The sequence below is a fragment of the Budorcas taxicolor genome, chromosome 8, assembly GCF_023091745.1.
Source record: "Budorcas taxicolor isolate Tak-1 chromosome 8, Takin1.1, whole genome shotgun sequence".
Taxonomy (NCBI): Eukaryota; Metazoa; Chordata; class Mammalia; order Artiodactyla; family Bovidae; genus Budorcas; species Budorcas taxicolor.
Window position 1 is genome coordinate 102,154,253 of NC_068917.1, and position 21,967 is coordinate 102,176,219.

A 21,967-nucleotide genomic window follows, 5' to 3' on the forward strand; every position below is an offset into this window, starting at 1 on the left:
AGTGAAGCGATAGATGACTCGCCCAAAGCTGCACAGTTTCAGGCGTTTCGATCACACAGCTAGGCTCCAAATGAGGCTCCACCAACTGGGTCTGCAACCAGAGAGACTAAGCTAGACTAGAAATGGATCTTCTAACACCTCGTCTTCAAACACAACCAGGTCAGATGCTGGAGAGAGGTGGTCACCTTATCCATAAAGCCCAGGAAGAAGGATATTCCAAAACCTTCCTTGTTCTCCTTCAGAAAATTATATACCCTCTAAAGCTGTCCACCTGAGGCAAAGGGAAAGACCTTGATGCTGGGAAAGACTGAAGGCAAGAGGAGAAGGCGACGACAGAGGATGAGATGGTTTGATGGCATCACCGACTCAATGGACATGAGTTTGAGTAAACTCCAGGAGTTGGTGATGGACAGGGAGGCCTGGCATGCTGCACTCCATGCAGTCACAAAGAGTCGGACATGACTGAGCATCTGAACTGAACTGACTAGAAAGCTGTCAAAGAGCATTTTTTAAAGTTAATCCACATGGCTCTTAACCAGGGCACTTTGCCCCCCCTGGAACAACTGTAAGGAGGTATGTGCAGTTTTGCTTATCATAACGACTGGAGGGTTACCTGTAACTTGTTGGCAGAGAAGAGGGAAGCTCAACCTCCTGTAAGTCTAAGGACAGTCCCAAGCAGTGAAGAACTGTCCCTCCCCAAATGCCAAGAGCCCTCTCATTGAGAGCACAGCAATCCATCGTCTGCATTTGGCTCGCCTTGCTGAGCTCAGAGTAACAACAATGCTACGACACTGTCTTCTGGAAACGCTTCTCAGCACTAAGATGCTTACTGGGCCACTTCTCAGGATGTTCTCTGCCCACTCAATTTATTCCCAACACAGCACCTGTAAGGCTGGCAAGGGGAAAGGGCCAGTGTTTGCCAAAGATGTCAAGAGATGAATAACATCCAGGTAACGGTTTTCGTGGATTTGATCTCAATGAACAACTGCCTTGATGTTCACTCGGAGCAGAGAATGCAGAGAAAGGGCACACCTGTGAGGCTGCCAGGGCAGAGGCAGTACTAAGTTGGGAATGCTTTGCTGTGCTTATTTTTTTCTTTTTCTCTCCTTCAAGCACTAGTGACCCATCAACAACATTCTAGCCAGTCACACCTGAGAGTCCCTCAGGGGGAAAAAAAAGAAAATCTGTAACTAAGAAGAACCAAGAACTGAAAGAAGGCAAGGAGATAGGGAAACTTGGCCTTTGCACTACCAGATACAAAGCACTTTTTACACTTATTCACAACAACTCGAAAGTCACATCCAGGTTCTGCACACAAGGAATAAGATTTCATGTACAGAAGACAGTATCATAAAGTTCTGAAACATCATTTGGCGGTCTCATGAAGATAATGTACACTGGGATCTCAGTCCCATCTAAGGAATTAACTAACCTACAGGAATGAAAGATCCAGAAAGAGGCTGATTAGAATAAGGCTCCAAAGTGGACTCATCATGGAATATTTAATTACTTGTGACATTCAAAACCAGACTGGTGACAGGGCACAAAGACCCAGGAGAGGAGTGTCCCTTGGACATTCACACCCTCCCAGGACAAGAAAACTGGCCTCACGTTAGGGGGTCATCAGACATGGGTGCTGCCTCTCAGTCCATGACAACCCAGGAAGCCAGGAGCACACCATCAGCTCAGGGTCCTTGCCTGGTCACCTTCAAGGCCCTGATGCTTGCCAATACCAGATCCTGCCCACCCTAGAGTTTCAGATTCAACCAGCCCAGGGTGAGCCCCAAGCAGATGGTTTTAACGTGCAGCGGGGCTGCATGATTTCCAATGAAGGGGCTCAGAGAAGGCTCTTTGAAGGTGATGGTTTCCCAGCAGATGAGTGTGGGTAAAGAACAGTGGGAAAAAATTATGGGGCAAAGATGATATGATTCTCTAAAACCTGAACCCATGCTGTATCCTAAGGAGTAGAGACAATACATACAAAAGTTAAGTTGGACCCAGGCTGTAGAAGGCTGCAAGCAGCCAGTAAGAGCTACCCATGGGCCGCAGCTGATGAGCAGGCATGGGGTTCAGGCCACCAGCCATGGAAACCCACCTTTGCACCTTCTGCAGGTAACAGGCCTAGCGTGGTACTTATAAAGCAGGTTCTAGAGACTACCACTCCATGAATGGTAATGGACCCACCACCAATAGAAAGTGGTGGAGAAAACTAGCTGTTTTTATGGTGGGCAGGGGGGCTGTCCAATAGTCAAATGATTTGGGAAAACCCTAGATTAAAACAACAACAACAACATGTGTCTTCCTTGAAGGACTTCTTGGTACTTTTGACACCCCAAAGGGCACTGGAAGATCCAAGAAGAGAATGAAGGACGAAGCGTTTCCCAAACGTGTGAACACATCCTTTCCTGGAGGCGCATCTCCAGGGACTCATGTTCCCTAGGCCTAGAACGCCTGGACAACCGCCTCCTGAGAGGCCCCCAGAGGCTGCGTCTGACCACCAGCAAGTTCGGACATATGTCCCTGATGCTTGCCAGTGGACAAGGTGAAGAAAAACAGGCAGCTCAGAAAGCCAAGAGGAAGGAAGGGTTGGAGAGAAGGTTCTTCTCTGTTTTCTCAAAAAAAAAAAAGAAAAGAAAAAACACGTATTGCTGTTATTTCTTTAAAACCTGGTTATGCATAATGACTGCTCAGTGTGGAAAATTTAGACACTTTAAGAAATATGACATGAAAACCTTTAAAAGCAATAGCTCACCTGGTAATTATGGACTTCAGGATTTGTTTTAGAGCTAAAAAAAGAAAAAGAAAAATTGTAATAGGCTGTAAAGCAGATTGATCACTGATTTATTTAACAGCTATAAACTAATTTAGGATGCTGGCTACTCTGTTAGCAACTTTTACAAACCCTATTTCTTTTTGGTTACCAGCAGTTTAACTGAGTATATAATTGGGGAAACTAAACAGCAGCTCTCATTAGTCACTTAAAGCTCACAAATTTTAAAAAAGCTCACAAATAAAAATATCTAGGTAAGATTCCAGAATCCCACTTGTGATGTTATATTTTGGTGGTTAAAAAAAAGAGGTCCTTTCACAGTTGGGCAAATCAAGTAACTTTAGCTCCCGTTTCAGGTTGCCCTGGCATTGCTGGGGGGCCCATGGTATCAGGCAACTCCAGTGATGCCCAGGGCTTTCTCCAGTTGACAGAAGAGTCATGGGTCCCTTCTGAGCGTCCACCACCATGGGCCCCACTGCTCTCAACAAGGCAGCCGTGACACGGCCACCACTCTGGAAGGTTCGTTCCATACAAGGTTCTGTCCTGGGAACGTCACATCTTGTCATTTAATCCACACAGCAAGGCTATGAGGTGCACACATGCTACCACCTCATTTTATAGATTAAGGAATGGTTGCCTAACAGAGGAGTTAAAACACTTACTGGCTAGTCCACGGCAGGGACATTTTTTGCATAATCTCTAGGCCTGTACCCTTTCTGCTGAGCCACCCTGGCTCTCTGAGAACCTGAGGAAAGTTTCCGGGCTCCTCATGCATGATCCTATGTTGACGGAATCTGAAGTCTAACCACTCTGGTCAGAAGTATGGACAGAGACAGCTGGTGCAAAACACAACACTTGGCCAGAGAAACCACAAACCAACCCAAGCACAGCCATCAGGCTACGCTGCTAGGGTGGTGTGTTCGAAATCAAGGTTTCTCCAGCAATGAGAAGGAAACCCATCATGGTCATGAGTCTTGCTTGAGGTCCAAATAGTCCTGGGCTCCAGTTTTCAGAGGGGGCAGTGCACAGCGCCAGGCTCTGGGCCAGATTCACCCCCCGCTGCCCTTCCCCAGGAGAGCTAAGTGTCTGCAAGATGCCGTACTCCTGCCATTACCTCGGTCCTCAGAGCACAATTGTATCCCCTGCTCCCACAGCACTCCTCCCCACCCCAGGATCCCACAGGCTGTGAAGAGCAATTGAACAGCTGCGAACAGTGGTTATTAGCTCATTTGTTCCTAAAGGGTATATTTACTGGGGTTGGTTTTTTTCCCTTGGTGGAGTTGTTTTTTTTTTTAGCTTGTTGTAGTTCCCGGTATATATAATCTCTACTAGATGCTATGAGGAAAATGTAATTTTATTAGGGAAAAACAAACAAAACAATCATTTCCTGAGCGAGCAAAGGAAAGAAATATAAGTCATAAGCCCCTGAGAATGAAAAGCAAGATGCACACTACCCACCACAGGGATCCTGGAAACACGGCAAGCTTGTGGGCCTAAAACTAACCCACGTGGGATCCCTGAGCTCTCCTCTTATTCTCGAGGTCCAAGCCTGGTGTGGAGCAGTTTAACAGGCCCCTCGGGGCCTTCGTGAGATGCTGGGAACTGAACCCAGACACAGGAGTCAGACACCTGACGCCCAGCCGAATGAAGGGCACTGCAGGCAGCGTGTGCAATCAGAGATGCACAGCTGAGTTTTCCAGCTGTGTTAATACAAGGGCCAGCTACGTTCTCCAGAACCTTGGGGTCCCTGAGGTGTCTTGAGGCTGCCTGGGGGTGGGGTGGGGTGATGAGCAGCAGGTGTCAGCCCTGCCCTCGGGTCCCAGCTCAGCAGCATCCAGAATAACGCCAACTGGTCTGTTCTCTGTCCTGGAAAACCTTCCATGGCAGGTTTCCCCTAGGGGGCCAAAGCCAGAGGCTAAAAAAGTTTGAAAAATACTTGATCGAGCCCAACCTCTTTGTTTTTAGATGAGAAAAAGGAATGCCCAGAGCTGGTTAGTGCACCACTGGGGCTGGGCAAGAGGCCTCCCAACGTCTCATCACCAGCCCACTCCTCCGCACGCTCCGCCAACTGCTCAGGGTGCACAGCGCCCCAGAGCTGTGCTGACCTCGAAGACCACCCTCTCCAGCAACCTGAGCTCTATGCCTGGGATGGCCAGACTACCTAAACAGGACCACCAGTGGCTGGAGCTTGGACCCAGGGGCTGAAACAATCAGTCTGGGTTCTCTAGCATAATAGCTGTCTACCAAGATCAAAACTCACATAAGAAAGCAATTGTTTCAGGGAGAGAAAGGTACATACCAGGTGGGACAGACCTGGGACCTAGATCCCCCTGGGAGCTTTAAAACCATAGATGCCTGGGTCCCCACCCCCAGAGACTGATTTGATTAGCCTGGGGTGCGGCCTGGCTGAGGCTGTCACAAGCTCAGCAGGTGATTTCAATGTACAGGAAAGATGTAGGCCACCTGTGTGTTGGGGACGGGGCGGCAAACCATGCCCCATGGGCCAAACCTGGCCCACCTACTTTTGTGAGTAAAATTTAATCGGAACACAGTCCCGGTCATCCACTGACGTCCTGTCTGTGTTGCTTTCATGTTCTAAGGACAGAGCAGAGTGGTCCTGAGACAGACAGCAGAGCCCACAACATCTGAAGTATTTACTACCTGGCACTTGACAGAAAAAGTTCGCTGACGCCTGTGCTAGAGTTTCAGTCTCATGACGAGTTCTCTTCCTGCAGGAATGTCACTGGGTGTCTGATAAAGGTCTTCCACGTGGTCTGGTATAAAACCCACATGTCACTGAGGGAACCCAGCTTTTCTCCGGGAGCTTCAGCTTGTCCATAGCATGGCCCCTCTTTCCCACCACCGCCTGCAAGGCCGTTAGCACACCCTGTCCCACACATGCCGATCACGTTCGTCACCACTGTTACAATACCCAGAGCACAAAGCCACTCAAGCAAAGCAGCTGTGTTTTCCAAAGTAACAAACTATCTTGGAACGTTCTATTGTGTACTTGTTGAAAGCCAGGTGGGCCATATAGCCTGGCAGCAGAAAAAGGGGGTAGGGGTGGGGACCATCAAGGGCCTCACTTCATGATTTAATTGTATTAAGGATAAACGTCACCACTGCAAATAAATACAATAATTCGACAGCAGAGCTGTCCCCAGACACTGAGGGCACTTACCAGAACTGAGCTGCTATCACTGGGTTACTTGCTTTAAAGGAAAAACAGAAAAATAAGACATTTTAGAGAGCTTGACCACTTTGGACCACTTTTTACCAAGGACTGGGGAAGAGACTTCCATGATCTCAGAGCAGTCCCGATCCCAGGAGGCAGACTCTTCATCCTGGTTACTTCTCCTTTCTGGAGGAAACACAAATCACCTTCTTGCTGGGCCCCACCCTCTGATTCGCTCTGAAAATGATCACTGAGCCAATTCTCAGGACCAGGAGCCCTAGGACGCAGAGATGAGACAGTCCCTGCTCTCAAGGAGCTCACGGTCTTCATACAGATAGAGACTGCATCGGGAGATACTACAAACTGAAATACAAGCATGAGCCTGTGCAGGGGAGCTCAGGGCAGATGCCTCCAACCCAGTCCGGGTATGAGTTGTAGAAGGATCATGGACAGAGGTAGATTTTGTGCATCTAGACTCCATTTTGTTTTGTGAAAACTGGAGCACGGAAGATCATTACATGTTTCCCAAAGAGGCCAGAACTCTGGCTGGAGAAAATGTCAGGAAAATAAAGGAGGAAAAGAGGTTGGAGACCAGGAAGGGAAGTGGAGGAGAAGCACAGAACCATGGAATCAAGGCCCCTCCTGACTACAGCAGCCACAGCCTTTGTGTCTGCACACCTCCAGGGGCTGGGGACTCACTCTCTAAAGAGGGAGCACTATCTCTGGCCGGCCACATCAGAAAGTTCTTCCTTATACCGGGGTGTTTCTGGGCAACAATGAACCAGTTGGCTACAAGCACAGTGCTCGCCAGGGAGGTGAACACAGCTCTTGGGACACAGCGTGCTCTCGTCTCTCTCCCCACCCCATCACCCGTCACTCCCAGTTCCTGCAATCAATAACCCTTCACGGATCTGCCCTACCCTCCCTGGACACGCCCCCACCCTCTCAACCTCTGGCCTTTCTTGAAAGTGAGGCCACATTCCCTGGGCTCTGGGCATTTTCCCCCAGAGAAGCAGCCAAGAATGACTTTAGAGAGTTTCTGGTCACCAAACTACTGCACCGTTGGTTTACAAAGGAAGGAAACAGCGGGGAAAGCAAGGTTAAAGATTCTAGAATGGGAAAGCATAGGTGCCAGGTCCCACAAAGGCCCACTAAGTCCTGAGTTATACAAGAAAAATATATGGAATGGCCACTACACTGATATCCAAGCAGGGAACAAGGGAGGGGTAGGGAGAGTGCAAAGGTCCTGCTATAAAAGAACAAGCCTCTTAGTGCTAAACTCAATGTCCTAAATGAAGGAGCAAGCAAGTATGGGCATGGGAGAACTAGGCTTTGGGACTGTAAACAATCCTGGACGGCTCATCTACTGACTGCCCCCGTATTGGGTACTAGGGCCCATACACGTGCGTGGCCACAGTAGTAAACAACAGGCCAAGCTCAGGGAAGGGAGGAGTAGGGCCCCCATCCCCGGGTCTGGCTAAATTCAAGGGCAGGGAATGTCTGGATTGACTGTGGGCCCTGAGTCCAGTATATCAGAGTTCTGGCTCCCTTCTTACAGAGTCAGAGCTCCGGGTAGCACAAGTCTGATGTCCCCAGGTGAAACTGGAAGATGGAAGACAGGACTTCCCTGGTGGTCCAGTGGTTAAGAATCGGCCTGCCAATGCAGGGGACATGGGTTTGATCCCTGGTCTGGGAAGATTCCACGTGCTACAGTGCAACTAAGTCTGTGTGCCACAACTATTGAAGCCCACGTGTCCCAGAGCCCCGCTTCACAAGAGCAACGAGAAGCCCACCCACCACAACTACAGAGTAGCCCCACTTGCTGTAACTAGAGGAAGCGCGGGCACAGGAATGAAGGCCCAGCACAGCCAAATATAAATAAGTAAAAAAAATTTAAACCGAAAAAAACAACCATCAAAAAACCCAACAAAGGAAAAGATAAACTGGAATATGGAGGAGAGACAGGGACTGTTTTTCCCTCAGAGACACATCATCGTCTTCCACAGGCAAGAAACAAGTTTACCTATGACATCTCTGAGGTTCCAGGTCCCAAAGAAGCAAACAGGCACAAGAAAGGAAATATGGAAAAGGGAAAGAAGGAGATGAATGCACCCAGTGGGAAAGACTAAAGACAGACGGATGGTGAGAGTAGCTTGATTCCCACCAAGAGAATCCCACTGGGGTTTTGTTGAAAGATTCACAGTGACAGAGAATAAACAGTTCCTCCAAAAACTGCTTCAACAAACTCCCTGAGGCTTAACCAACTAAACCATGACAAAAAATTCCAAAACAGAATGCAAAATCACACCACCTTTGAACGTCGAATGTCTTCGGGATGGATAGCGTTTACTAGGCTTTCTCTCGAAGGTGCTGGTTCTTCGTAACCTGGCGCCATGTGTCGCTTGATATTCCGTCCGCCCACTGGAAAGCAAACATTTCATGGCATGCTACCAAAATCGGAATGTCGGTACAGTACATGTATTTGGAAGTGAATTTTTATTTTCAAGAGCTCCAGTGTAAATTTCAACTTATCTCAAACTCGTTTGGTAAAGACACACACTAAATTTAGCTTTCTGTTTGGAAATAAAATCGCCATTGCCAAATCCAGGCTGTATTTTCTTTCTTCCAAAGGACAAACCTACAGTTTAGGGACCAGCCACTTGACCACACAAACCAAGGAGGTCCAAGTATCTGGAACGTTTGAGTAAGAGAACACCGAATCGCACATAAAATAACCTTTCATAAAACATATCAGGTAGCCGTTTAACTCTTTTAAAAGGCTGTTATCAACGACCACTTAAACTAAACCATGGCTTTCCTTGCTATGCCCAGGAGAACACTGCTGCTTTCAGCAAGGCTCTCAATCACCCTGACGCCCAGCTGCAGCTTCCAAGCGGCAATGCTGTCTTTGTCTGATCTATCACTGCTTCATTCCAGCCATCCTCGGTTTACAATCTATCACCTGGAAGGAGGCACTTGCCACCTGCTCTAACTGCCTCCCAGGGGCAACCTCATCTCCAAACTCCCTTCCATTTCATGCCTCTCTTTAAAGAGCACAAGGGAACCTGGGCTAGGCCAAGCCCCACAGGAGTGTCCTCCTGGGATAAAAGCCTGTCTAGGCAACTTCTACAGTCCCCTGCTCATTTCAGTAAGAGCAGACTTCAGAACACCAAGCAATGTCTCTGCCAGGCTTTGCGGTCATGACCAGAGGACCCGTGATTTGAGTCTTCCTCAGAAAGGACTTGGCCCCCCTACTCCCCTCTGCAGCATTTAAAAATACATTCAAACAAAGTAATTCTTATACAAGTGCACAGCCATTTCTGTGCACAGCCAACGAATCTGAAATGAACAAATCCTCTGGCATTTTAAATAGAGTTCAAGGACATGCCATGTGTGGGAAGAGGTTATGAAACCATGTGAAGTTTCAGATCTTGTAACAGCAATTCCCAGATCTGTAAACACATCTCAGAAATCAACCCTGGGAGTGTATTTAAAATGGACATTCTCAGGTTTTATTCATACAGACAAATGTGTGCAGCCACAGACTCTAATTACGAAAGTCTTAGCTGGGGTCCTAAATCCTCATTTTTAACACACACCCAGGGAGTCCTCGTGCACTTTAAGAAACATGGTCTTAGAATCATGAGTAAAAACATATCAGAATAAATTCTTTCTCCAGAGTCTTTTCAAATACTCCTGAGCCCGTCTGGGTCATTCACACACACACACACACACACACAGTGACATCCGCTCTTATTCCTAACTGTCACCAGATACCTTGATGTTAGCATGTGACAGGCCATAGAACAGCGGTTAAAATATAAGACAAAGGACCCTGACTACCTGGGGTTGAGGCTCAGCATTAGCACTGACGGACAGTGGCCCTGGGTGGACTATCTGCACCCCGGCACTAGTTCCCTTATTCGCAAAATGGGCATCATCTGAGAACCCATCTTATCAGGGCCACAGGTTTGGTACGTGAAAAGCTCCAGTGCTGGGTGGTTGATAGAGCTTTCCGTAATGATGTTCATGTTCTACCTACAAGGGCACCGCCCAGTGTGGCAGCCACCCGCTTTCATTTGCACTGGGCTCCTGAAGCCTGGTTAGTGAGGCTAAGGAACCACATTTTTAAATGTATTTAACATTAATTAATCTAAATAGCCACCTGTAGCTCATGCCTACTGTATCAGACAGCATGGTTCCAGCTGAATGTCGATGGTTAAGCATTTTGCGATTATTAGTCTCATTTTAGCAAGCAGGATAGGGAGGCTGAAAGAGCTCAGATGTCAAGAAAGAAGCTGGAGCGTGAGGTCCAATGCAAGTCCCCGAATGCACATCCACGACTCCTTTTCCGCAGAACATCCCCGCCGCCCTCCTTCAGGGCTCGTGGTCGAGCTGTAAAAAATGGCGCCTACCTGAACCGGAAGCGAGAGCCTAGCCGGATGAGGTCCGACCTGTTGGACTTGCTGTTTCCCGGCGTCCGCAACCGGAAGAAGGCGTGATGCTCCACGGCGCACTTCCATAGGTGCTTGCAGGTCCGGGCGCTGTCCAGGCGGAACACGAACGTGTGCTCCTGCTCGCGGCCCTTGGAGGGGAAGTGTGGGTTCTGGTTACGCGGGTGCTGGTAACACCGAGGCAGGGTCACTCCCAGCGAAGAGGAGGGACGGGGCAAGGCTTACCTGGTCGTCATCTTCCACCACCACCAGCGTCAATTTGCTCTTTTTAAAATCCATTTTGGTAATTTTTGGCCTGGCCAGAGAGAAAGCATTTTAAAAGCACAGTCTGCAGGAGCAACCATCTACACATTACACAGCCCTTTCCTTTCTACCGGTTACGCTTCAATTTGCTTAAAAAATCATTCATTCAGGTAAGCGTGATTATTCAGAAGCGCCACTTCCATTGTCAGACACCCACACACGCAAGAGTCTGTGTGTTTTAAAAACCAATCTGGGTGTTGCCAGTATCCCTCGATCATCATCCCTCACATAGAATTCCACCACAAAAGAGGAAAAAGACATTTTTAATATAGGACAAAACTAAATTACCAAAAGAATAAGCCTATTTTGTTAGCTCCTTCAAAGATTAATATGCCTGTCGGGGTCAGTCCAAGAGAATATTCACAGCCATCTCTTCCCTACAAACAAACGAAGGCACAGTCGGTAGAAGGTTCTAACAGGTGGTCACAGAGCAGAATGCAAAACAGTTCTTCACCGCGTTACTTTGTTTGCACATTGTTTACACATTTTTCCCATCACGGGGAACCCCAGTTACTTAAATGGCACAGTTCTTACCCTGACAACGTGCATGTCTACCCCATACATTTCCAGCCACTTCGCTTTATTCAGATAGGAGAGTTCCGCCTGGGCAGGGCTCTTTCCCCTTAGAGAAACCAACAAGATACGTGTGAACTGCCATGTGGACACCCACAGGAGTCTGCAGGGCATGGCCACTCGAAGGGTGCTTGGGGCAATTAAAGGGACAAGGGATGCCATCTACATTAACATGACACAACCTCCAAGGACAGACTGCGAACAAAAAGAGGACAGAGCAGGGCTTACAATATGAACACTTGAGGAAGCACTTTTGTGTGTGTGTAGATGCGTGCACATGTGTGCAAAGGAGAAAGGCTGAGTATACAGAGCTGACTGCTCAGAGCATCCTCCTGCAGGGCAGAGAGTGGGGTGGGACATATGGGGAGTGGGGTATGGCAAGATTCCATATCCACATTTTTCCACGTTGTTTCAGTGGGATACAAGACTGTGCTGCTGTCACATGCCGTTTTCAAGAGTCAGAATGGCCGCGGGACACTGCGAGGCCATGGTAAGTTTCTGAGCCTAGGAGTGACTTGGCACGGGCAGTGTTTGGGGAAGATGGGAGGGCAGTAGGAGAGGCAGCGGGCCTGTTCTCCAAGCATAAAAGTGCCAGGCTAGGGTGACTGAGGGGGAAAAGGGGATAAAGCAAAGGGTAAATGACAGGGCTGGATTTAGCTATGGTGACCACGTGTCCTGAAATGTAACTCTGTACAACACATGGTCTATGAGTGTCCTCATAAGGGACCACAGGACACATTTCTGTAGGATTTGGCCTTGAAGTTCAGGCCATGCGCACAGCCCCTGGTATGCAGATGGGCTGGATCCAGGCAGCACCCCACTGGCTTGTTCAGGAGGCTGGGATAGTGACCCTGGTTATTCAATGAGCAAATCAGGACCAGGCCCTCCATTTCTGAGAGGACCCAGAATGTGGTTTGGTTTTTACTGTACAGCTCTGGAAAGAGAGACGTCCTGTGAGCCTTTGGAAAATCAGGGCTGAAGCACAGGAGAGAAAGCACTGAAGAGCTGGAGCTGTTTCAGTCATCAGCAGAGCCACTCCACCAGTAGATAAAGAGTCTGACCAACGTTTGTTAGTCACTCAGTCGTGTCTGACTCTTTGTGACCCCATGGACTGTAGCCCGCCAGGTTCAGGCTCCTCTGTCCAGTGGGATTCTTCAGGCAAGAATACTGGAGTAGGTTGCCATTCCCTTCTCCAGGGGATCGTCCCGAACCAGGGATTGAACCTGGCTCTCCTACATTGCAGGCAGATTCTTTACTGTCTGAGCCATCAGGGAACCCCTCTGACCAATGCATACACGTGACCAAATGCATACACTGGAATGCTGGATGGTAGCATCAAGGTACCTGCATTCTTTCCATCTCTGGAAGATATCAAATTCCATCGCTTCTGTCTGATTTGGAATGAACCGAAACTCAGACACAAGCTCTGGTGTGTGTTCTGGAAGCTCGCACTCCCCAAGCTCGGCTGCAGGTTTCATAAAAGGGAGAAAACACGAGACAGTGAATGCTTCTGGTTATTGCAGCAGCAAGTCCAAAGGCGCTCTGCCCGACTGTAAACAGCACAGGTACCCCCTCAGGTATAACTAAGGCCCTCCTTTCAGGAGGACTTAACTCCCACTCGGTCCCCACAGATACATTCAGAATCCCTTCCAATCACTCCATTGCGCTCCCCACTGGGCCATACACCACGATCTCGATTATGACTGTCTCTCTCCCGACTACTTCTCCTGCCCAGGGAGGCCCTGATTACATTACCCCCACCAAACTGTAGTGCCTAAATTTGCAATAAAAGGCAACTGCTGGGAATGGGGACCTGCCCAGGAACATCCATGTAACAAGGCTCTCGTTAAGGGTGGGTCTGAGCAGCACACAAGAGTCTGCAGTACTGGAGAGGACCAAGCAAGAATTCAGTACAGGCAGAACCGGGTGTTGGGGTAGGGGGACTATCAGGAGGGAGAGGGAAGGCGTGAGGAGGGAGGGAAGAGGGGGTGAGAGGGCTGCAGGAGCAACTGCGGCAGCTCAGGCAGAAGCTGGGAAGGAGGCGGCTGTGCAGAAAGGAGCAACAGCCACGTGGGCGATCCCAAGCAAAAAGCCCAAAGCCGCCCCCACAGAACGCAGGGCCGGAGGACACAGGAGGCCCATTCCTCCTCGACCTGAATAAGAAAATCTCTCTCCACTCCCCCAACCCTCACAGGACAGGAGGCAGAGCCCAGAGGGAAAAGGAATGCCCCAGAGGCCCCTCTGCTCCTTTTCTGCGATTGCCTCTAGTACCTGGCTAATACAAAGTGTGGTCCGCAGGCCAGCAGTGTGGCCATCACCTGGGAGCTTGCTCGCCATGCAGAATCTCAGGCCCCACTTGAGACCTGCAGGAGCAAACCCACCTTCCACCAGACGCCCAGGAGGGTGGGGCACACGTTACTTGGAAAAACATGGATCTACAACAGGGGTTTTCTAACAAATATGCATCAGAATTGCCTGGAGGACTTGTTAAAACACACATGGCTGGCCCCCACGCCTAGAGGTTCTAAATCCATACGTCTGGAATAAGGCCTGAAAACCTGCATTTCTCTTTTTAAATTTATTTTTAACTGGAGGATAATGCTTTACAATGTTGTACTGTAAACAACAACATGAATCAGCCATAGGTATACATATGTCCCCTCCTTCTTGAACCTCCCTCCCACCTCCCACCCCAAAAACCTGCATTTCTAACAAGCTCCCAGGTGATACTGATGGAGCTGATGCAGTATGTTCCCGGGGAACATACTTTGAGAACCACTGCTTAACACAGAATCCCACCAACAAGCCAGCACATGACCAAACACCCCGAATTGACAGCAACCTTTAATGTACCTGGCAGCCCTTTCCACTGGCTTCTGAGCCCCAATCCCAGTGCCCCCTTTCAGAAGAGAGACTCCTGTGGGCTTGCAGAAGAGGATGAAATGTCCCTGTCCACCCAGAGGAAGCAGTGAAACCAAACTGGGAGGGCTGGTGTGAGGACCGCACGAGACAGCCTCTGACACTGGGCGGGGAACTCGGGGCTGTCTCCTCGCCTGAGCACAGCCCCTCAAATATGCAGCTCTCAGCTGGAAGGCAGCCCTAAGACCACCAGGGGTCTGGATCAGGGTATGCGGCTGCTGGGGACTCTGGGCACAGCCACAAGTGATGGTTCTGCTCTGGACACATTTGCCCAGAAAAGGGGAGGGCTGGGCTTCCAAGGCTGGGGGCTGCAACCAACCTCTGACCTAGATGTTACCCTGAAGCTGCGGACCCAGCAAGGTCGGAAGGGCCATCTGGAAAGACGTCTCCTTGATGTGAGCCACCCTGCAGCATGGGCCAAAGTGAGCCATGCGTTTACTGGTGTGTCTGCACCAGACTTGATTAACTGTGCCTCTGACATTATCAAGCACAGGAGGGAGAAGCTAATGACAAGGTTCCCACGAGACTAGGTGAGGGGGCTAGTGTCCCCTCTTATCATCAGGGGGACTAAAGCAGGCTTGAGGGACACCCATCCTGAGGAAGCATGCTGCCTGCCTTCCAAGAAACCTGCCAGCAAGAGCATACTTTGGGGGATGGTGGGTGTGGAAGAAACAGCTCAGAGGCAGGAAGGCTTGACTCCCACTTGACCATTGTGACCTGGGTAAAGTCCCTTAACTGCCTGGGTCTCTAATGCCTTATCCACAAACCTGAAACTTACAAAGCAGGGACACACCACAAATGACTGTGTTTTCCCTCCTCCCTTTTCTTTGTACCTGAATGAATTTTCAAATCAACCGTAAAATTCGTTCTCAAAAGAGCAGAGCCTCCAAGCAGGGCCACTGCATCACAACAATGGAGGCACTGATTCAAGGACAACTGCGGCAAGACACGTGTTCATGGCTCCAGCATGAGAGGAAACACCTTTCCTCTCAGTTTTCAAATGCACAGAGGCTCTCGAGAAATTTCACAGTCCTTGGGGAGCTCTTCAAGTTCATTCTGTACTTACTGATCACCTACAATAAGCCAAGTCCCCATTCAAGAATAAGCACTAAAGGTGACTAAAGAACTGAACTATCAGGGAATGGGAGTAATCTGGTCATTAAAAACCATCTTTATGAGTATAAACATGATGAAATATATGTACTAAAATTACCAAGTAGAAAACCATACAAAAAAATTTGTATACGACTCTGACCAGAACTACATTTTCAAAACACATAAAAACTCTGCTTGTCTGTGAGTAGGATGGTGGGTTCCTTCCTTCCTTCTACTCGTCTATTGTCCTGATAGTCTATAATAAGCCTCTACTGATTTTATAATTTGAAAAGACTTAGATTAAGTTTTAAAACTTGGTAAATACAAAAGTCGGAAGCCAAATCTTATTATGGTGTTCAAAAAGAATTAGTAATTATGAATGAATACATCATCATTCATTATCCCATAGAAGCCAAAGAGCACACTGGTAAAGAGTCCACAACATATGTCTATCTGATGTGCTAACCAAATTCCCTATGTGCAGCTACACATTAGTATCCTCTTAATTAGTGCTGGAGACTTTAGTGAGTGTTTCTCGTGCATCTTAAACTAAAATCCACCAATGCATCATATGGATGGAATGGTCAACACTGAAAGTCAGGCAGGCAGCCCTCTTACCCACCAATTCCCACATGCTGATGGCTCCCCTATCAGCGCTTCCAGCCTGACCTCTCTCGTGGAGCCTGCACTGACTCAAAAAGCTACCAGAGGCCCCACTGGCACCTCTGAGCCAAGAGACTGCACAGATGTCCCGCCATGGAGCCCAACTCTTAGTCTAGCCATTCACTGTTAGGATCATCCATTCTCAGCAAAAGCCTAGCAGTCACTTCTGACTCCTCTTTCAACACTGAAGCCTAATGACTGGGTCCTTCTCCTTATATTATTGATGTGGTTTTGGGGGGGGAGGTGTGTTTAACCCCCAGCCTCGGTCAGTTTGATTTTATTACAGCTACATCTCACTACACCCCCAGCCCCAGTCTTGGTCTTGTTCCTGTCCCTTCTCCCCATCATAACCACTGTGGCCTTTCTAAAACACACATCTGATGGGGCCTGCCTCCTTCTTCAAAGGCGCCACTGCTGACAGCATGAAGCTGATGTGCTTTAACTGGGGTCAAGGTCATCCACTTCTCTAGATTTCTGAGCTTGGCCCTCTGTGTACCTCTCTGTGCCTAGGTTCCTCTGTTCATCTCCATCTACCCTTCCTCCCGTGGGCCTGCCACTTCCGAGCCTCCTGCAGGTCTCTCTTGCCGAAGGCACCACACTCTGCTGTATATGTGCACACGAGTATATGATCCTGCCTTGTGGTCCTCAGAGGACTGGAAGCTACTTGGGGATGGAGACTGTATCATGTTCCTTTATACACCCAAAGCAGAGCCCTGTGCCTGCTACAGAGTAGACCCTCGTTTGCTGAAAGGAAAAGCAATACCTTTAAAATGCTAACTACCACTAAGGAGTAATGTACCTTGTAGGCAGAGAGCGGCTAATTCCACAGCTGTTTCATATGGGCATTTCAATCTTGAAAAAAAAAAGAAAAAAATTAATTCTAAATATGAACTTTAATATTCATAACAACACAAAATGTCACTAAAACAATTTTTCAGTAGGTAGTGATATTTAGATAATGATTTTTGTTCTCTGTGGTTTCTATTTCTGCCGTCTACATTAAAAAATGCAAACAACCTGACTTACTCTCCCTGTTTCCCAAAGTCAGTTCTCCTCATATGTTAAATTAACCCCGTCGAGGTTTAGTTTCATCTCTAAGCATAATGGGCAATTTTCCTGAATCTGGCAAGAATGGGGAAGTTTGGAAAAGAGAATGAAAAGCCCTGCCCTTTGCTTTACTAGTTTTAAACTTCTTTTATCTTGATTTGACACATGCATCTTTTCAAGTTGCCTTAAGTCTTTCTTGAGACAAGGTCCTAGTGTTAGAAATAAACAGACAGACACTATATCTAAGATGGCCAGGACAGCCAGATACCCCCAAGCAATCAAATAACTGAGACACTGCCACAGAGCTGTATTACTACAAATCCAGTGATCCCATTCATACTTAATACACAAATTTTTTAAGAAAAATAATAACGACATACATTGGTATAGCACTTCATAGTTTTCAAAGCCTTTTCACATACGTGTGTTATCCAGTTTGGTCAATGCATCAAGTGTGTCAGCCCCTACTATGCGTGTGGCCAGCGCTCCCCACCCTTCAGCTCAGAGATGAAGAGCTGAGTGTTCAAGTGTCCTGCCCACCACCGGCCAGCTGGCAAATTCAGTGCTGGGGCCAGAACACCAGTCTACTGTGAATAGAGTAATGTCAGGCTGAGGCGCATGTCAACTGCAAAGTGCTGTACAAATCCAAGATGTCGCCATTAATATTTTTCCAGACTAAAGACAATCACCAGGTAAGAGGCTTTTAGTATGGGAGCACAGTATGGTGAGAGAGAAATATACACACACACTTTGATACATACACAATCAAAGATCTGTATCACACCACCAAGGCAAATGTATACACTGTACAATCCACATGTTCTAGAGTGTACATTCCACTAGGATTCTTGTAGCACATATTCTACAGAGAATTTGCAGATTCAGAAATCACATTTTAAATCTCCTTCAGGTCATATTCAAAATCAAAATGTATTCTTGTCACGAGCAGGTATTGCTTTTTAGATTCAGTGGGTCTTAGTTTTTCATGTAGCAAAAAACAGTCAATATGTCTGGTGAAAAATGACACAGCTGTAAAAGTTGTGACTGCTGAAATCGCATATCCTTAAAATACATACACTGCCTGTAAAATCAGTCACTTCAGTGCCAATGCTTGTCGTGCTCAACATTGTATAGCCAGAGGCCTAGGACTTAAAAACCATTTTTAAGAGAGGAAAAGGAAATGAGATGAGACATCTAAACCTCTTTCTAGTAGAATCAGAATGTAACCTCTTTACATAAATGCAGATGGTGATGAGCGAGACTTTCAGATGATCCAAATCCTTGTAAGTGTATACATACTAATAAAGTATCTTGCTTGCAAATACAACAAAGGCCGTTATGAATGGAGCAATGATGTGACCGGGGGGAGAATGACTCCCAAATACACATCACTGAAGATATCAAATGCTCTTGGAAATGCTTCAAGCCATATACATATAAAGTAAAAAAGTAAAGTGAAGTCGCTCAGTCGTGTCCGACTCTTGGCAACCCCGTGGACTGTAGCCTACCAGGCTCTGAGGAGCCTCTCAGTCCATGGAATTTTCCAGGCAAGAGTACTGGAATGGGTTGCCATTTCCTTCTCCAGGGGATCTTCACAACCCAGGGATTGAACCCGGGTCTCCCACACTGCAGGCAGATGCTTTACCGTCTGAGCCACCAGGGAAGCCTGGTGTTATCAAGCCATATAGGAGCTATTTAACATAAGATGTTGATGACAGTGATACAAGAATTAGACTCACTTCACAACGCCTGGTGTACTTTTTTTGAATGTTGAAAAGGGAACAAAGGTAAAGAGTTATTAAAAAAAAAAAACCACACACACAGTGAATTATTTAGAAAATACACTATGATCTATCTTGAGTTAATGGTTAGAAAAAAAACATACTTACTTTCCTGAAAGAATGTCATGCCTGAGTTGTAAAACAAACAGGTACCTGATAAACATATACAAAAGTCAACAGAGGGTCACTGTTCCCCAGCCACTTCCAATCCCCAGCTTCCCATCACTGCTCCCACACCCACGCAGTCCAGAAGTCTGCATTGTAACAAGGGAGTCCAGGTCAGATGAGAACCCGGGTGGAAGCATCTCCTCCTGTCCCAGGAAGGCATTCCAGAACCTAGCTAGGAAGGTGAATGCATGTAGGAAATTTGCAAGATACTCGGAGGATGGAACATGGAAAGCTGCATGGTCCAATGACGCCTCCTCAATGCCCGTGGGCCTCCAGGAGACAGACAGACAGACAGACACACACACACGCAGAGCTCACACAATCCAACAGGTAGAGTGGAACCACTGCATCTGACCCTCAGCTAACCCTGCCAGCAGATTTCAGGAAGGATGCAGCTGACTGTATCAAAGAGTTTGCAGCTGACTGCAGTGAGCGACTGCTGGAGGCTTTTTTTCTGCTGAGCTTAACCGCAGACTCTGTCTTCAAAAAACACATGTGTGCACACACACAGACAGATACACACACACACAGGAAACAGAAATCCTGGAACTGGTCATGGAAAATGGGGAGGAAGGCAGCAAATAACACCAGAGGAGTTCACTGAAGTAAGAGATTAAGTAAGTGTCCTTTTTTACCAGGAGGATGTGGGCATCAGAACCACTTACGGTGCTTTGTAAAAACCAAAGCTGCCCACGCTCCGCTCCACACCTACAGAATGAGAATCTTACACGCAAGAGTGGTCCCCAGGAATGTGATTTGTTCAAAAGCGTCTGGGGTGTTTCTGATTCACAACCCCTGGTTAACAATCACTGGCTTTGATGACAGCTAGAAGCAGCACACTTCATAAAGGCCTCTGAAGAGGAGCCCTAGGATAATGTAATTTGTTTGAACTTTGAACACAATGAATACAGTCACTGTCTGTGGGATGGATACAGGATAATGTGGGTGACCCAGACATGTGAGTGGTGGTGAAGGTTCTAGTACATTCCAGAATGTTACTACTTCTGACAGGCACTCAACTACCATTAAACTGAGTACCCATATTAAGGAGGAAATAGTGCTGATGTGGCCAGAACTTCCAATTCCTATAGGAAGTCTTAACTACAGAAGCCCATAGGCCCCTCCCGTGGCAGGACATGGTGATAAAGTCAGTCATTAAAGTGCTAGTTAGGTGGTCACCTCCAAGCCAGGGGCCAGAGCCATGGGCCGCCCATCACCACTGCTGTGCATCACAGACAACAACAAGGGGATTCTGGGGCATCAAAGGCAGCAGGGGACTGAGTCGAGAGTCTCACCGACAGCACAGTGGCTGAAGGGAAAGTCCACACACAAAATGTGTTTTAAGTCTCTTTTGCTTCAGCACTATCTCTGAAGTCTCAGAGGCAGACATAGGCAGGTATACCAAGGAAGAAACTCAATGGGGTGGAAAGTCACCATGAAGGAGTGCCAACGAATCTGATACTACAACAATCGAGGGACTATTTGGCAGCGCCCCTTAAAGAAATAAAATGGCAGTTTTGGATGCTGAAATGCTCTTCTAACATCTGCCTTCCCTTTTGGTATCTGAGATAAAAAAATCAAGTGCCAGAGGCCAACTAGCCAATTTACCCAAGGTCCATCAAGACAGAAATGAGACGAGAAGATACACTTGTAAATTCTGATTTACTAAGAAAAGGTTCAATCAGGCAGTTTTCAACAGGATACAGAGATAAGCACAGGCAAAGTGTTCATAACTTTTTCTCAGAACAGAAAGACAGCAGATAGAAGAGGCGGCAAGCCCACAGTCTAGAAGACCTGCTGATTATAACTAAGGCAAGTGCTATGGGGTGTGAGTGGTGGAAGGACCTTGCTTCGCATCTTGTCCTACCTTGTAAACTCTTCACGAAGGTTGTTCGGTTCTGAAGAATAATATTTAACTCGAAAGTGCAAAGCATAAGCAGGTCCAACTAAGCATTTGGAGATGGAAGGTTGAAGATGTTTTTCCCCAAGTTTTGAAGATCACAGAATGGACAAAAGGAAAAACACATTAAATCTATTAACATATCCACCACACCACTGGAAAGTAACAACAGAACATACAAAGCAATCCCAGTTTGGAAAACTAAAATGGACTTTGGTATTGACAAAAACAGTGTAGCTAGTAATCTCATTCTGGAAGAAAATCCTACTCATGGTAGATGACTTACTGAGAGCTAACATTTTACCCTCACCCCTGACTGCCAAGATACCCCAGTGACACTAACTTTTCACAAAATACTAAGTGGGCTATAGGAAAGTGACACATAAACAGCCAAGTGTTCTGTAATCTAAAAATAACTACAGTAAAAATACTTTAAAAGTATTAAATTTTTTAAAAAATTACTCATACATAAACCACATTGAAGAAATGTGGTTACCACAGCATAACATCAGAGAGCAGGACCAGGTTGTCAAAGATCCCGCCAGCTCTCCCATTCTTTGAATCGACTTCATAACCCACAAGAAAATGAATGTCACAGTTATAAAGTCATGTTTCTGAACATCCTATTTTTCAGTCCTCATTGGGGGAAGTGTCTAATTTCAAAAGAGGGCATCGTGTGTTTTTTTAACATCTACTAAAAACTCCCATTCAAATTTCAGACTCTTAACATTTAGCCAGTCTTAGGAAATTAAAACATCCTTAGAACTGAATCCATTTGAAAATGCTCCCAAGTTCTAATGAAAATGTAATACTTCAAAACATTGGCAAAGGAGTTCACTCTCTGAAAAAGCAGTAAGGGAGTAGACTGAATTTTGCTTACTTACTTTTCATCTGCTTTTTTATAGGTTTGGAATGATCCAGCCAGTGCTAAAAGAAAGAAAGAAAAAATTTGTTTTAGGAATAGTTTCATCAATAAGATTTCATAGTTCCCTGGGGTTACCCTCCCCTATAAATCTTAGTAACTAAAATCAGGGCTGGGCCTCCCTTGTGAGTCAGCTGGTAAAGAATCCGCCTGCAATGGGGGAGACCTGGGTTCGATCCCTGGGTTGGGAAGATCCC

At 47.1% G+C, this 21,967-nt stretch overlaps 1 protein-coding gene across 1 annotated transcript in view; it reads right to left on the minus strand.

Annotated features, from left to right (window-relative positions):
- The window catches only part of EPB41L4B (erythrocyte membrane protein band 4.1 like 4B), a 139,075-nt gene that overhangs the window by 67,645 nt on the left and 49,463 nt on the right, over positions 1-21,967 (minus strand). Inside the window, exons 3-14 of the mRNA XM_052644951.1 lie at positions 21,733-21,775; positions 20,816-20,894; positions 18,889-18,933; positions 16,752-16,804; positions 12,620-12,740; positions 11,237-11,324; positions 10,991-11,079; positions 10,625-10,694; positions 10,361-10,530; positions 8,257-8,366; positions 5,952-5,982; positions 2,753-2,786 (exon numbers count right to left, since the gene is read on the minus strand). Of these exons, the coding sequence (XP_052500911.1) occupies positions 2,753-2,786; positions 5,952-5,982; positions 8,257-8,366; positions 10,361-10,530; positions 10,625-10,694; positions 10,991-11,079; positions 11,237-11,324; positions 12,620-12,740; positions 16,752-16,804; positions 18,889-18,933; positions 20,816-20,894; positions 21,733-21,775 (933 nt within the window). The remainder of the gene's footprint in view (positions 1-2,752; positions 2,787-5,951; positions 5,983-8,256; positions 8,367-10,360; positions 10,531-10,624; positions 10,695-10,990; positions 11,080-11,236; positions 11,325-12,619; positions 12,741-16,751; positions 16,805-18,888; positions 18,934-20,815; positions 20,895-21,732; positions 21,776-21,967) is intronic.